Source organism: Rhinoraja longicauda, chromosome 37 (genome assembly GCF_053455715.1).
Source record: "Rhinoraja longicauda isolate Sanriku21f chromosome 37, sRhiLon1.1, whole genome shotgun sequence".
Taxonomy (NCBI): domain Eukaryota; kingdom Metazoa; phylum Chordata; class Chondrichthyes; order Rajiformes; family Arhynchobatidae; genus Rhinoraja; species Rhinoraja longicauda.
Genome location: NC_135989.1, coordinates 13,392,793 through 13,407,497, shown reverse-complemented (window position 1 = coordinate 13,407,497; position 14,705 = coordinate 13,392,793). Strand labels below are relative to the sequence as shown.

At 51.4% G+C, this 14,705-nt stretch overlaps 1 protein-coding gene across 10 annotated transcripts in view; it reads left to right on the top strand.

The window, feature by feature from the left end:
• Positions 1-14,705, top strand: part of LOC144610509 (voltage-dependent P/Q-type calcium channel subunit alpha-1A-like) — a 398,212-nt gene that overhangs the window by 308,063 nt on the left and 75,444 nt on the right. For all 10 annotated transcript variants that reach the window (XM_078429269.1, XM_078429265.1, XM_078429261.1 and 7 more), the window contains 4 exons: positions 3,499-3,615; positions 5,256-5,321; positions 9,558-9,655; positions 13,213-13,363. In XM_078429269.1, coding sequence (XP_078285395.1) covers positions 3,499-3,615; positions 5,256-5,321; positions 9,558-9,655; positions 13,213-13,363 — 432 coding nt within the window. The remainder of the gene's footprint in view (positions 1-3,498; positions 3,616-5,255; positions 5,322-9,557; positions 9,656-13,212; positions 13,364-14,705) is intronic.

The following is a 14,705-nucleotide window of genomic DNA, read 5'->3' as shown; positions in this document are numbered from 1 at the left end:
GGGCCATTCGGCCCCTCAAGTCTACTCCGCCATTCAATCATGGCTGATCTACCTTTCCCTCTCAACCCCATTCTCCTGCCTTCTCCCCATAACCCCCCTCCCCCTACTAGTCAAGAATCTGTCAATGTCCACCTTAAAAATATCCATTGACTTGGCCTCCACAGCCATCTGTAGCAATTAATTCCACAGATTCACCACCCTCTTTCCAAAGATATTCTTCCTCACTCTATTAATATCTAGCTAATTTGATGATTCTGTGCAGACTGCCTACACTGCCATCTGTATTAGTGCCTTTGGCCCACTTAGACAGGAGATTTTTCTGCCCCATCAATACAGTGAGTATTTGCAAATACTCGACTGGGCTTATATTCACTGGAATTTAAAAGGATGAGAGGGGATCTTATAGAAACGTAGAAAATTCTTATGCGATTGGACAGGCAGGATGGAGGAAAAATGTTCCCGATGTTGGGGAAGTCCAGAACCAGGGGGTCACAGTTTAAGAATAAGGGGTAGGCCATTTAGGACTGAGATGAGGAAAAACTTTTTCACCCAGAGTGTTGTGAATCTGTGGAATTCTCTGCCACAGAAGGCAGTGGAGGCCAATTCACTGGGTGAATTTAAAAGAGAGAGTTAGATATAGCTCTTAGGGCTAATGGAATTAGGGATATGGGGAGAAAGCAGGAACGGGGTACTGATTCTGGATGATCAGCCACGATCATATTGAATGGCGGTGCTGGCTCGAAGGGCCGAATGGCCTCCTCCTGCACCTATTTTCTGTGTTTCAAAATCCAACACTGATCCCACGAATCCCACATGTGAACCTGTCCACTAACCTTTGTCCCTGGTAACTGCTCATCTAATCTCCTGACCAGATAAAAAAATCTGCCTTAGTGAGTGAAGGGATTTGGCTGCCGGCAGTGAGAAAACCCGCAAAGGATAAATAGGATTACAACAAAGCCAACAGAAGATTAGCAAAGGCAGTGACTAAACTATAAACCAAGGAACAGAAGCTGACACTAGTATCTTTAGACTTTAGAGATAGAAACATAGAAACATAGAAAATAGATGCAGGAGTAGGCCATTCGGCCCTTCGAGCCTGCACCGCCATTCAATATGATCATGGCTGATCATCCAACTCAATAACCTGTACCTGCCTTCTCTCCATACCCCCTGATCCCTTTAGCAAAAAGGGCCACATCTAACTCCCTCTTAAATATAGCCAATGAACTGGCCTCAACTACCTTCTGTGGCAGAGAATTCCACAGACTCACCACTCTCTGTGTGAAGAAATGTTTTCTCATCTCGGTCCTAAAAGACTTCCCCCTTATCCTTAAGCTGTGACCCCTGGTTCTGGACTCCCCCAACATCGGGAACAATCTTCCCGCATCTAGCCTCTCCAACCCCTTAAGAATTTTATATGTTTCTATAAGATCCCCCCCCCCCGCAGAAACATGCCCTGCGGTCCACCGAGTCCGTGCCGACCAGCACTACCACTATCCTTCACACTAGGAAGAATTTACAATTTTACCGAAGCCAATTAACCTACAAACCTGTACGTCTTTGGAGTGTGAGAGGAAACCTGCACAGGTCACGGGGAGAACGTACAAACAGCGCCCGTAGTCAGGATCGAACCCGGGCCTCTGGCGCAGTAAGGCGGCAACTCTACCACCTCCGTGCCAACCTCAAATGAATCGTCTCACATTCATTCACATGTTTGAGACGGATGGCTGTTTAAATCTTTAGAATCGAAGGCACCTTTGGATTGTCATTGGGCTTCACTTCCTGCTTTGGACTCTTCCACCGCGACCTTGTGGAAAAGTCTTGTGATTGTGCCTGTGTGCTACTGCTTCCGATTTATCCAGTGAATATATCCATGGGCAATGGATAAGAATCCTTCATTACAAAAAGCAATATCCCAGAACAGACTAGTAGGGGTTCTGGGGAGAAGGCAGGAGAATGGAGTTGAGAGGGAGAGATAGATCAGCCATGTTTGAATGGTGGAGTAGTCCTGATGGGCCGAATGGCCCAATTCCGCTCCTATCACTTAAGAACATGAAGATCAATAGCCCTGACAATTGATGTGCAATCAATTTACAAGTTAAAACTGATCAATTGTCAGATAACAAAATTCGTCTTTGAATGAGTGTATTAAATAGGCAAGTAAATAACTATGTTGAATAGTGGGTGCGTACCAACTTTTAGCCTCCACGTTTAGTTTCGTTTAGACAAAAGTTTCTTAACCTTTTTGGCCCCACGTCCCCAATAGACATTCTTGGTCAGTACTGTGATCCCCGAAGCAAAAATTGAAAAAAAACCCAGCCCAATATATGAAAACATGCCTGCCAATACTCAGTCAATGGGTTGGGATAATTTCATTTATGACCCTTTCATGACCCCCGGAAAAACCCCAAACAACCCCCAGGGTAAGAACCACTGGTTTGGAGACACAGCATGGAAACAGGCCCTTCGGCCCACCCTGTCCACGCCGACCATTGATCACCCACACGCCTGTTCAATGTTATCCCACTTTTGCACCCTGCACACGAGGGACAATTTACGAGCGGCTGATGTAACGTACAGAGTTGCACGTCTTTGGGGCGTGGGAGGAAACCAGAGCACCCGGAGGAAACCCACGAGGTCACAGGGAGAACGTGCAAACTCCATCCTTACTCCTTGACAACTATTACTCGGCCAGTTTTAGATATCGGATCCAACTTGCCTTGGGTCCCATTGGGTCTAACCCTGTGGGCCTGACTTCCGTGCGTGGCCTTGTCCAAAGTCCTGAGACGGGACGAGAGCAACATTTGAAAGGGTAATGTCAATCAAACGTCGGAGGCGAGGCAGTGGCAAGATGAAGGATTCATTGGATTTTATTTTTATTTTTAATTGCTCTTTGCGGGAGAAGTGAGAGTCGATTAAACAATGGCATGAGTGGAAATGTTAATTTGCTGCATGCATTTCAAAGGAGCTGCTGGTTCATTATCCAGGCCTCAACCACCCAAACCCCTTCTCCCCCCCCACCCACCCACCCTCACCCCCCCCCCCCACCCACCCCCACCCACCCCCCCCCCCCCCACCCACCCATCCCCAGCTCTTTGCAAAGACAGATTGCATTTGGTTACTGCATTTTGCTCTTGCACGACAGGCAAGGTAGTCTACACTTATTATAAGAGATGTGGTTTGATATCTGCCGTGTGCTTGCATATCATGCTTTCTGTGCATCTTTAGTGTGTGGTAGACTCCACATGATGCCTTGCTTGTGTCAAAGAACAGTGCATTTGGTTATGTTAAGAAATGTATAGGTATTGCAAATATTTATACGTCTTTTAACATCTTAACGAGGAAACCCGTTCTTTCCCATGATTGGATGACGGCCAGACTTGTTTTGACGGGAGTGTTCTCTTACGCGGCCTTCGTGACCGGCGCGAGCAGAGGGGGGGGAAACGGGGGGCCATGCAGTCCGCCTTTAACCTCTGCCCCTCATCTCGCCCCTTGCAGAAAAACATCATCAACCTCAGCTTCCTGCGGCTTTTCCGCGCCGCCAGGCTCATCAAGCTGTTGAGGCAAGGCTACACCATCCGTATCTTACTGTGGACGTTCGTTCAGTCCTTCAAGGTAAGACCTGCCTCTGGCTTTGGTGCCTCACTGAGCCTTGAGATGCTCACTCCTGCTAACGACACAGTGCATCTGTCGATGGTGCAGGTTTGGCAGTGGTGGTTCAGTTTAACTTCGTTTATTACTAGACCAAATGGACCCGTTGGGACCTAACCTCTCCTGCATCAGTGCAGCACTCTCTCCTCCCCCTTCCCCCCTTCCCCCCATCCCTCCCTCCCGCTCTCCCCTGTCCTCCATCCCCCCTCCCCTCCCTCCTCCCCATCCCTCCACCCCCCCTCCTCTCTCCCTCCCCTTCCCTCCACCCCCCTCCCCCTCCCCCCTCCTCTCTCCCTCCCCTTCCCTCCCTCTCCCCTTCCCCCCTCCCTCCCTCTCCCCCCCCACTCCATCCCCCTTATCCTCCCTCCTCCCCATCCTTCCACCTCCCCTTCCCTTCCTCCCCCACTCCATCCCCATCAACCCCCCCTGATCCTCCCCCCTGATCTCCCCTCCCCCCACCCCCCCTCCCCCCACCCCCCCTCCCCCTCTCCTCCCCCCTCCTCTCTCCGTCCCCCTTTCCCCTCTCTCTCCCCCTGTCCTCCCTCCCCTCCCTCTCCCCCAATTCCATCCCCCTTCTCCCCCTCCCCTCCCTCCCCGTCCCTCCCCCCTCACTTCTCCCCCTCCCCTCTCCCTCCCCCTCTCCACCCCCTCCTCTCTCCCTCCCCCTTTCCCCCCCTCCCTCCCTCTCCCCCCCCACTCCATCCTCCTTATCCTCCCTCCCCCCCCTCACTCCACCCCCTCCCTCCCTCCCTCCCTAGGAGATAGATTTAAACTTTAAAATGTGAATAACTTAAAAAATATAACACCGATTTCAATGAAACTTCTCCCATTAGCACCAGAGGGACGACGGTGAGTAAGGTGGGCCTAAAATTGTCGCGCTATCTGTAGTTCAGGAACAAACAAACAAACAAACGAGAGTTTTAGTATATAGATATGTCATGTGCACCAAGCTACAGTGAGAAGCTTTTCTTGCTTGCGTGCTATCCAGTCAGTGGAAAGATTACAGCGGACTATACATGATTACAATCAAGCCGTCCACTGTGTACAGATACAGGATCAAGGGAATAATGTTTAGTGCAAGATAAAGTCCAGTAAAGTCCGCTTAAAGAGAGACCGAGGGTCTCCAATGAGGTAGATGAGAGGTCAGGACCACTCTCTTGTTGGTTATAGGATGGTTCACGAGGGAAGATAAAAGATTATTAAGGGGTTGGACACGTTAGAGGCAGGAAACATGTTCCCAATGTTGGGGGAGTCCAGAACCAGGGGCCACAGTTTAAGAATAAGGGGTAGGCCATTTAGAACTGAGATGAGGAAAGACTTTTTCAGTCAGAGAGTGGTGAATCTGTGGAATTCTCTGCCTCAGAAGGCAGTGGAGGCCAATTCTATGAATGCATTCGAGAGAGAGCTGGATAGAGCTCTTAAGGATAGCGGAGTCAGAGGGTATGGGGAGAAGGCAGGAACGGGGTACTGATTGAGAATGATCAGCCATGATCACATTGAATGGCGGTGCTGGCTCAAAGGGCCGAATGTCCTCCTCCTGCACCTATTGTCTATTGCTTCTACCAAAGTGTATCATTACCTGTGTGGTTGATTTTATTTTTCAGGCCTTGCCTTACGTCTGTCTCTTGATCGCGATGCTGTTCTTCATTTATGCTATCATTGGAATGCAGGTGAGTCAAGGTTTCTCTTCGTAATCCAAGGGTTGGGTAGATGGGGGAGAGAACGACCACATTTTGGAACGCTGTCCAACACCCATTCCTTCTCTCCTGAGATGCTGCCTGACCTGCTGAGTTACTCCAGCATTTTGTGAATAAATACCTTCAATTTGTACCAGCATCTGCAGTTATTTTCTAACACAACATGGTCATCAGTGGTGTAGGAAGGAACTGCAGATGCAGGTTTAAATCGAAGACAGACACAAAATGCCGGAGTAACTCAGCAGGTCAGGCAGCATCTCTGGAGAGAAGGAATGGGTGACGTTTCGGGTCGAGACCCTTCTTCAGACTGATGTCAGGGGGGGCGGGACAAAGGGAGGATATAGGTGGAGGCAGGAAGATAGAGGGAGATCTGGGAAGGGGAGGAGGAGAAGAGAGGGACAGAGGAACTATCTTATTTCGCTTGGGCAGCTTGCAGCCCAGCGGTATCAACATTGACTTCTCCAACTTTAGATAGTTCCTCTGTCCCTCTCTTCCCCTCCTCCTTCCCAGATCTCCCTCTATCTTCCTGTCTCCACCGATATCCTTCCTTTGTCCCGCCCCCCTGACATCAGTCTGAAGAAGGGTCTCGACCCGAAACGTCACCCATTCCTTCTCTCCTGAGATGCTGCCTGACCCGCTGAGTTACTCCAGCATTTTGTGAATAAATACCTTGTTGTGTTAGGTTACCAGAGTTTTACTGTGACTCTGGTGTTATATCTTTTAACAAAAAACTGCAAAATTGCATTTAATACATAATATCAATGATCTAAACTGGAGATGAGCTGCTATTTTCATCCAGTGTTTGCAAAGGACATTTTAGCTAGCACTGTGTTGTGTTAGTATGGACTCAGTGGGCTGAAGGGCCTGTTTCTTTCCTGCATCTCTCAACTAAAGTCGCCAGTTAATGTCGCCAGCCATGATCACATTGAATGGCGGTGCTGGCTCGAAGGGCCGAATGGCCTCCTCCTGCACCTATTGTCTATTGTCAACCTCTTGCAAGCTGGGACAGGCAACTTTGTCCAATGATGGGACATGGTTCTGTGGCCACCCAGAGCTGATATCACTGGAAGATGTGGTAAAGTTAACCATCTAACAGCAAACTCCAACCTCACCCACTCCCCCCCCCCCCCCCCCCCCCAACCCCACCATCTCCACCAGTCACCAGGGTCTCCAGAAATGATGGGTTGGTCGACAGAGCTGGACTCGTTTGGACCAATGGGTAAAAAAATCAGTCTGAAGAAGGGTCTCGACCCGAAACGTCACCCATTCCTTCTCTCCAGAGATGCTACCTGACCCGCTGAGTTACTCCAGATTTTTGTGTCTGTCTTGGAAAAAAACTATCTACGCCTGCTAGTTTTAATCTCCACTACCCTGGGGAAAAGACTGTGACTATCGGACTCATTAATGCCCCTCCCGATTTTATAAGCCCCTTCAAGGTCACCCCTCAGCTCCAGAGACAGTGGCCCACTCTATCCAACCTCTCCTTGTAACTCAAACCTTCCAGACCTGTCGAGGACTGTCATATTTTTGCTAATTGTGCTTAAGTTTCATAGAAACATAGAAAATAGGTGCAGGAGTAGGCCATTCGGCCCTTCGAGCCTGCACCGCCATTCAATATGATCATGGCTGATCATCCAGCTCAGTAACCTGTACCTGCCTTCTCTCCATACCCCCTGATCCCTTTAGCCACAAGGGCCACATCTAACTCCCTCTTAAATATAGCCAATGAACTGGCCTCAACTACCCTCTGTGGCAGAGAATTCCACAGACTCACCACTCTCTGTGTGAAGAAATGTTTTCTCATCTCAGTCCTAAAAGACTTCCCTCTTATCCTTAAGCTGTGACCCCTGGTTCTGGACTTCCCCAACATCAGGAACAATCTTCCCGCATCTAGCCTGTCCAACCCCTTAAGAATTTTATATGTTTCTATAAGATCCCCCCTCAGTCTTCTAAATTCCAGCGAGTACAAGCCCAGTCTATCCAGTCTTTCTTCATATGAAAGTCCTGCCATCCCAGGGATCAATCTGGTGAACCTTCTCTGTTCTCCCTCTAAGGCTAGAATGTCTTTCCTCAGATTAGGAGACCAAAACTGCACACAATACTCCAGGTGCAGTCTCACCAAGGCCCTGTTTCCACTTATCTTTCTCTGTTCAAAAGAAAACCCCAGTCTTTTTAATGTCTCCATTGCATTAAAATCACCAGATTGACCATATCCCCATGAACCTGCTGTGCATCCTCTTCCTGTTCTATGATGCCCAGATTGTACACAGTGACTTCAGACTTTAGAGATACAGCGTGGAAACAGGCCCTTCGGCCCACCAAATCCACGCTAACCAGCGATCACCCCATTGTCTCGTCCGAGCGGAGACGCGACCTGTTGTCTCTGTGTCGTGTCTCAGTTCCCGCTGCGGCCTACCATCGGCCATGCACCTGGAGCTGGCGGCCTCCACCTGGGACTCGCCTGTGGAGGCTCCGGCCGCGGGGACGTCGGAAGCTCGCAGCCCCCTGGGTGGGGGGCGACATCGGGAGCTCCGGCAGCGGCAGCGTCTACGCCCGCCCCGGATCGCGGGGCTTGGGTCGGCCCGCCGCGGACCTTTCACCATCCGGCACGGCCTGAAGTAGGCCGCGGGATTTTCTCCGCCCGGCGGGGTCTCCAATGTCGGGAGCCACGACCGCCCCAACGTGCAGCGGCAGCGTCTTCGCCCTCCCAGAGTCGCGGGGGTTGGGTCGGCCCGCTGCGGACCTTTCACCGTCTGACGCGTCCTGGAACGTGGCAACTACAACGGGAGACCACGGGAGAAGACGGCAGGGGAAGAGAAAAGACATTGTGGCCTTCCATCACAGTGAGGAGGTGACTGGAGGAGACTCACTGTGATGGATGTTTCTTTTTGTTTTGTGTTGGTTTGTGATTGTGTGTGTGTCATTGCTTATTGGTATTGCTAATTCTTATTGGTCTTATTGTTGGACTGTGGGTAATCTTTCATTTCACTTATGTGTATGTGACAAATAAACTTGACTATTGACTATAAACCTACTGTCCTACACACCAGGGACAATTTACAATTGTTTCTACCAAAGACAATTAACCTACAAACCTGCACGTCCTTTGGAGTGTGGGAGGAAACCGGAGCACCCGGAGAAAACCCATGTGGTCACAGGGAGAACGTACAAACAACATACAGGCAGCACCCAGAGTTAGGATCTAACCACACTCTGGTCCTGGGAGCCACCGTGCCACTCTTAAATGGATATTTATTATAAAATGGCCTTTATTATAAACTGGAGCCCACCCACCGTGGAAAGGGCTCTTGTCCGAGAACTGTAATGTGGGTCAGACAGTCATAGAAACATAGAAAATAGGTGCAGGAGTAGGCCATTCGGCCCTTCGAGACTGCACCGCCATTCAATATGATCATGGCTGATCATCCAACTCAGTATCCCGTACCTGCCTTCTCTCCATACCCCTGATCCCTTTAGCCACAAGGGCCACATCTAACTCCCTCTTAAATATAGCCAATGAACTGGCCTCAACTACCCTCTGTGGCAGAGAATTCCACAGATTCACCACTCTCTGTGTGAAAAAAAACTTTCTCATCTCGGTCCTAAAAGACTTCCCCCTTATCCTTAAACTGTGACCCCTTGTTCTGGACTTCCCCAACATCGGGAACAATCTTCCTGCATCTAGCCTGTCCAACCCCTTAAGAATTTTGTACGTTTCTATAAGATCCCCCCTCAATCTTCTAAATTCCAGCGAGTACAAGCCGAGTCTATCCAGTCTTTCTTCATATGAAAGTCAATAGACAATAGACAATAGGTGCAGGAGTAGGCCATTCGGCCCTTCGAGCCAGCACCGCCATTCAATGTGATCATTGCTGATCATTCTCAATCAGTACCCCGTTCCTGCCTTCTCCCCATACCCCTTGACTCCGCTATCCTTAAGAGCTCTATCTAGCTCTCTCTTGAATGTATTCAGAGAATTGGCCTCCATCCGAGGCTTTTCCTACATCCACCTCTAAAACTCCCAACTCCCACGCCCTGCTTTCAGTCTGGAGAAGGGTCCCGACCCAAAACGTCACCTATCCATGTTCTCTCCAGGGATGCTGCCTGACCCGCTGAGTTACTCCAGCACTTTGTGTCCTTCTTTGGTGTAAAGCAGCATCTGCAGTTCTTTATTTCTCCAATCTCAGGCTGGTGTCTGTTTTTTTGCAGGTGTTTGGAAACATTGCTGTGGACGATGATGAAGACAGCGATATCAACCACCACAACAACTTCAGAACATTCTTCCAAGCCCTAACCCTACTTTTTCGGTGCGTACCAGTAACCTTATTCATCATTTCATGTTCCTCTCGCCTTTTGACAGCTGCTTGGGCGAAGGTCCATTAGACATGGGAGCAGATTTAGGCCATGCAGCCCATCTACTCTGCTGTTCAATCATGGCTGATCTATTTTATAGAAACATAGAAAATAGGTGCAGGAGTAGGCCATTCGGCCCTTCGAGCCTGCACCGCCATTCAGTATGATCATGGCTGATCATCCAACTCAGTATCCTGTACCTGCCTTCTCTCCATACCCCCTGATCCCTTTAGCCACAAGGGGCACATCTAACTCCCTCTTAAATATAGCCAATGAACTGGCCTCAACTACCTTCTGTGGCAGAGAATTCCACAGATTCACCACTCTCTGTGTGAAAAAAAACGTTCTCATCTCGGTCCTAAAAGACTTCCCCCTTATCCTTAAACTGTGACCCCTTGTTCTGGACTTCCCCAACATCGGGAACAATCTTCCTGCATCTAGCCTGTCCAACCCCTTAACCCCATTCTCCTCCCTTCACTCAGTAACCTTTGATACCCGTACTAATCAAAACCATGTTAATCTCCGCCTTAATAATACCCAATGACTTGGCCTCCACAGCCGTCTGTGGCAATGAATTCCACAGATTAATTATCCTCTGGCTAAAGAAATTCCTCCTCATCCCCATTCTGAAGTTTCTTCCTTTAATTGTCAGGCTGTGCCCTCCGATTGTAGACTCTCCCACTAGTTGAAACATCGTCCACTCTATCCAGGCCTTTCATTATCCGGTAGGTTTCAATTAAGTCCCCCCTCGACCTTCTAGAACCAGGGGCCCCACAGTCTTAGAATAGAGGGGAGGCCATTTAGAACTGAGGTGAGAAAAAAAAAATGTCACCCAGAGAGTTGTGAATCTGTGGAATTCTCTGCCGCAGAGGGCAGTGGAGGCCAATTCACTGGATGGATTTAAAAGAGAGTTAAATAGAGCTCTAGCGGCTAGTGGAATCAAGGGGTATGGGGAGAAGGCAGGCACGGGGTACTGATTGTGGATGATCAGCCACGATCACAATGAATGGCGGTGCTGGCTCGAAGGGCCAAACGGCCTCCTCCTGCACCTACTTTCTGTGTTTGAACTCTAGCGTGTACAGGCCCAGAGTCTTCCAACGCTCCTCGTACCTTTACCCAATCATCCCCGATATCGTTCTCGTCCTTCGTACCTCCAGGTGCACCCAGCCACCAGCTTTGTCTGTGGCTCCAAGTGCTCCCTTGCAGTGGCTGAGAGCTCGTAGAATATAAAGCACCTCAGTGGCCTGAACACTGCCCACCTTTAACATTCTGACGCGGCATTTCACGGTGGGATAGAGCCCTTATACAAGGAGCGAGGGACTGATGGGGTTGGTGACTGTGGGGAGTGGTGACTTCTCATATTTGTTCATGACATAGAAGGAGGCCATTTGGCTCATCACATCTATACTGGCTCTTAGAGCAATCCCGCCGGGCGCTTTGTCCCCACTCATCTGTCCTCTCGCCCTTCCCCAATCAGCTGTTCACTCATTCTCCAACCACCTCCTCACATCCACGTAGCAAAACTCTCGTTTGTTTGTTTGTTTGTTCCTGAACTACAGACAAAACGGAACACGATAGCGCGACAATTTTAGGCCCACCTTACTCACCGTCGTCCCTTTGGTGCTAATGGGAGAAGTTTCATTGAAATCGGTGTTATATTTTTTAAGTTATTCACGCTTTAAAGTTTGAATCTATCTCCTAGGGAGGGAGGGAGGGAGGGGGGGAAGGGGGGAGGGAGGGGGGGAGGAGGGAGGATAAGGGGGGTTGAGGGGAATGGAGTGGGGGGAGAGGGGGAGGGGAAGGGGTGGGAGGGGGTGGAGTGGGGGGGGAGAGGGGGGTGGAGTGGGGGGGAGAGGGGGGAGGGAGGATAAGGGGGGTTGAGGGGGATGGGGGGAGAGGGGGAGGGGAAGAGGGGAGAGGGAGGGAAGGAGGGGGGAGGGGAGGGGAGTGGGGGGAGAGGGGAGAAGGAGGGGGGAGGGGAGGGGAGTGGGGGGGAGAGGGGAGAAGGAGGGGGGAGGGGAGGGGGATGGCGGGAGAGGGGGAGGGGAAGAGGGGAGAGGGAGGGAAGGAGGGGGGAGGGGAGGGGAGTGGGGGGGAGAGGGGAGAAGGAGGGGGGAGGGGAGGGGGATGGCGGGAGAGGGGGAGGGGAAGAGTGGGGGAGGGAGGATAAGGGGGGTTTGAGGGGGATGGGGGAGGGGAAGAGGGGAGAAGGAGGGGGGAGGGGAGGGGGGTGGGGGGAGAGGGGAGAGGGGAGAAGGGAGAGGGGGGGAGGAGAGGGTGCTGCACCAATGCAGGGGAGGTTTGGGCCCAACGGGTCCACTTGGTCTAGTTGCTAACTAATCTACTGACTTGCTCATCATTGGATCATGGGGAGGGAGGTGGACCACCCTACTCAGTCACAGGGAGAACGTGCAAACTCCACACAGACAGCATCTTTGGGCAGTCACAGTGGGGCAGCGGGTGGAGCTGCTGCATCACAGCTCCAGAGACCCAGGTTTGATCCCGAGCCGAGGAATTATTTTACTGAGGGCCAATTAACCGACGAACCCACACACACACACACACGTTTTTTTGGGGACGTGGGGGGAAACTGGAGCACAGGGATGAGACCCACGTTGTCAAAGGGAGAACGTGCAAACTCCACACACACACACACACACACACACACAGAACCCGAGGTCAGGATGGAACCTGGTCTCTGGCACTGTGAGGCTGCAACTCTGCCCACTGCAGTACTGTGCGATCCTGAACATTACAATAGACAATAGGTGCAGGAGGAGGCCATTCGGCCCTTCGAGCCAGCACCGCCATTCAATGTGATCATGGCTGATCATTCTCAATCAGTACCCCGTTCCTGCCTTCTCCCCATACCCCCTGACTCCGCTATCATTAAGAGCTCTATCCAGCTCCCTCTTGAACGTGCTGCCCGAAGATTCTCCCTTTGTTTTTTATTAATCAAAAATATTTATTCAAATATTAAAATAATATATACAATACAATAAAACCAAAACAGAACCCACCAGCATAATACAAGACAAACAATAAACTATTATACAACTATGATAAGAAAATAACTGCAGATGCTGGTACAATTCGAAGGTATTTATTCACAAAGTGCTGGAGTAACTCAGCAGGTCAGGCAGCATCTCGGGAGAGAAGGAATGGGTGACGTTTCGGGTCGAGACCCTTCTTCAGACTGAAGACCCGAAACGTCACCCATTCCCTCTCTCCTAGATGCTGCCTGACCCGCTGAGTTACTCCAGCATTTTGTGATACCTTCGATATAATTATGTTGCACTCCTTGTCAAGGATGCATTCCACCCCCCGCGGTGCCCAGCGGTCCCGGAAATCCCGTGGACAGCGCAGAGTCCCTCTCTGAACCCCACCCGGCCGTCGAAGTTTCTCCCTGGGCTGACCCTTTCAGATGAATCGTTAGGTGGGTGACTTGCTGATCGGCAGGGAAAGGCAGGAGCTGACCTTGTGTGTGTGTGTGTGTGTGTGTGTGTTTCAGGAGTGCCACGGGAGAGGCCTGGCACAGCATCATGTTGTCGTGCTTGGGTGGCAAGCTGTGTGACCCTCGCTCTGGGATCGTGGGCCACGAGTGTGGCAATGAGTTTGCCTATTTCTACTTTGTCTCTTTCATCTTCCTCTGCTCCTTCCTGGTAAGTGCGCCCAACTGCGGTGAAACCTGACGGTGTTTTTTGTTGTCTAAAGCAATACGATACGATACGATAAAACGTTTTACCCATCCGCGGAGGGAAAACGGTCCGCTGACAGTCACAACAAAGTACAGGTGGTGCTCCTCGACCTACGATGGGGCTACCTTCCGATAAACCCATCGCAAACGGGAAAGATTGTACGTCGAGATGCATTTAATCGTGTGGCCGGAAGCTCGCTGCCCTTGCCCAGCGTTTGCGAAACATCGTAGAGTCGAAATATCGCAAGTCCAAGCACCGTTAGTCGGGGAACATCTGTGCACGAGAAATTAGAAGTGTAAAAACAAAGAGAAAAAGACAAGGGACTGTTGGCTGGCTGCCCTGTGCACGGCTCCTTCACCGGAACAAACAAACAAACAAACAAACGAACAGACGCAGACTTGTCCCCTAGGCAGAGGATTCTAACTAGAGTGCCCCCCACACGGGGTCCTCCATTGTCCCTCGCGGCAGGTCCCCCCCACACTGGGGCCTCCATTGTCCCTCACGGCAGTTCCCCCCCACACTGGGTCCTCCATTGTCCCTCACGGCAGTTTCCCCCCACACTGGGTCCTCCATTGTCCCTCACGGTAGTTCCCTCCCACACTGGGTCCTCCATTGTCCCTCACGGCAGTTCCCCCCACACTGGGTCCTCCATTGTCCCTCAGGCGGTCCCCACCACACTGGGTCCTCCATTGTCCCTCACGGCAGTTCCCCCCACACTGGGTCCTCCATTGTCCCTCAGGCGGTCCCCACCACACTGGGTCCCCCATTGTCCATCACGGCGGTTCCCCCCACACTGGGTCCTCCATTGTCCCTCACGGCGGTCCCCACCACACTGGGCCTCCATTGTCCCTCACGGTAGTTCCCCCCCCCACTGGGTCCTCCATTGTCCCTCACGGCAGTTCCCCCCCCCACTGGGTCCTCCATTGTCCCTCACGGCAGTTCCCCCCACACTGGGTCCTCCATTGTCCCTCACGGCAGTTCCCCCCATACTGGGTCCTCCATTGTCCCTCACGGCGGTTCCCTCCCACACTGGGTCCTCCATTGTCCCTCACGGCGGTTCCCTCCCACACTGGGTCCTCCATTGTCCCTCAGGCGGTCCCCACCACACTGGGTCCTCCATTGTCCCTCACGGCAGGTCCCCCCCACACTGGGTCCTCCATTGTCCCTCACGGCAGTTCCCCCCCCCACACTGGGTCCTCCATTGTCCCTCACGGCTGTTCCCCCCACACTGGTTCCCCCATTGTCCCTCACGACAGTTCCCACCTCACTGGGTCCTCCATTGTCCCTCACGACAGTTCCCACCTCA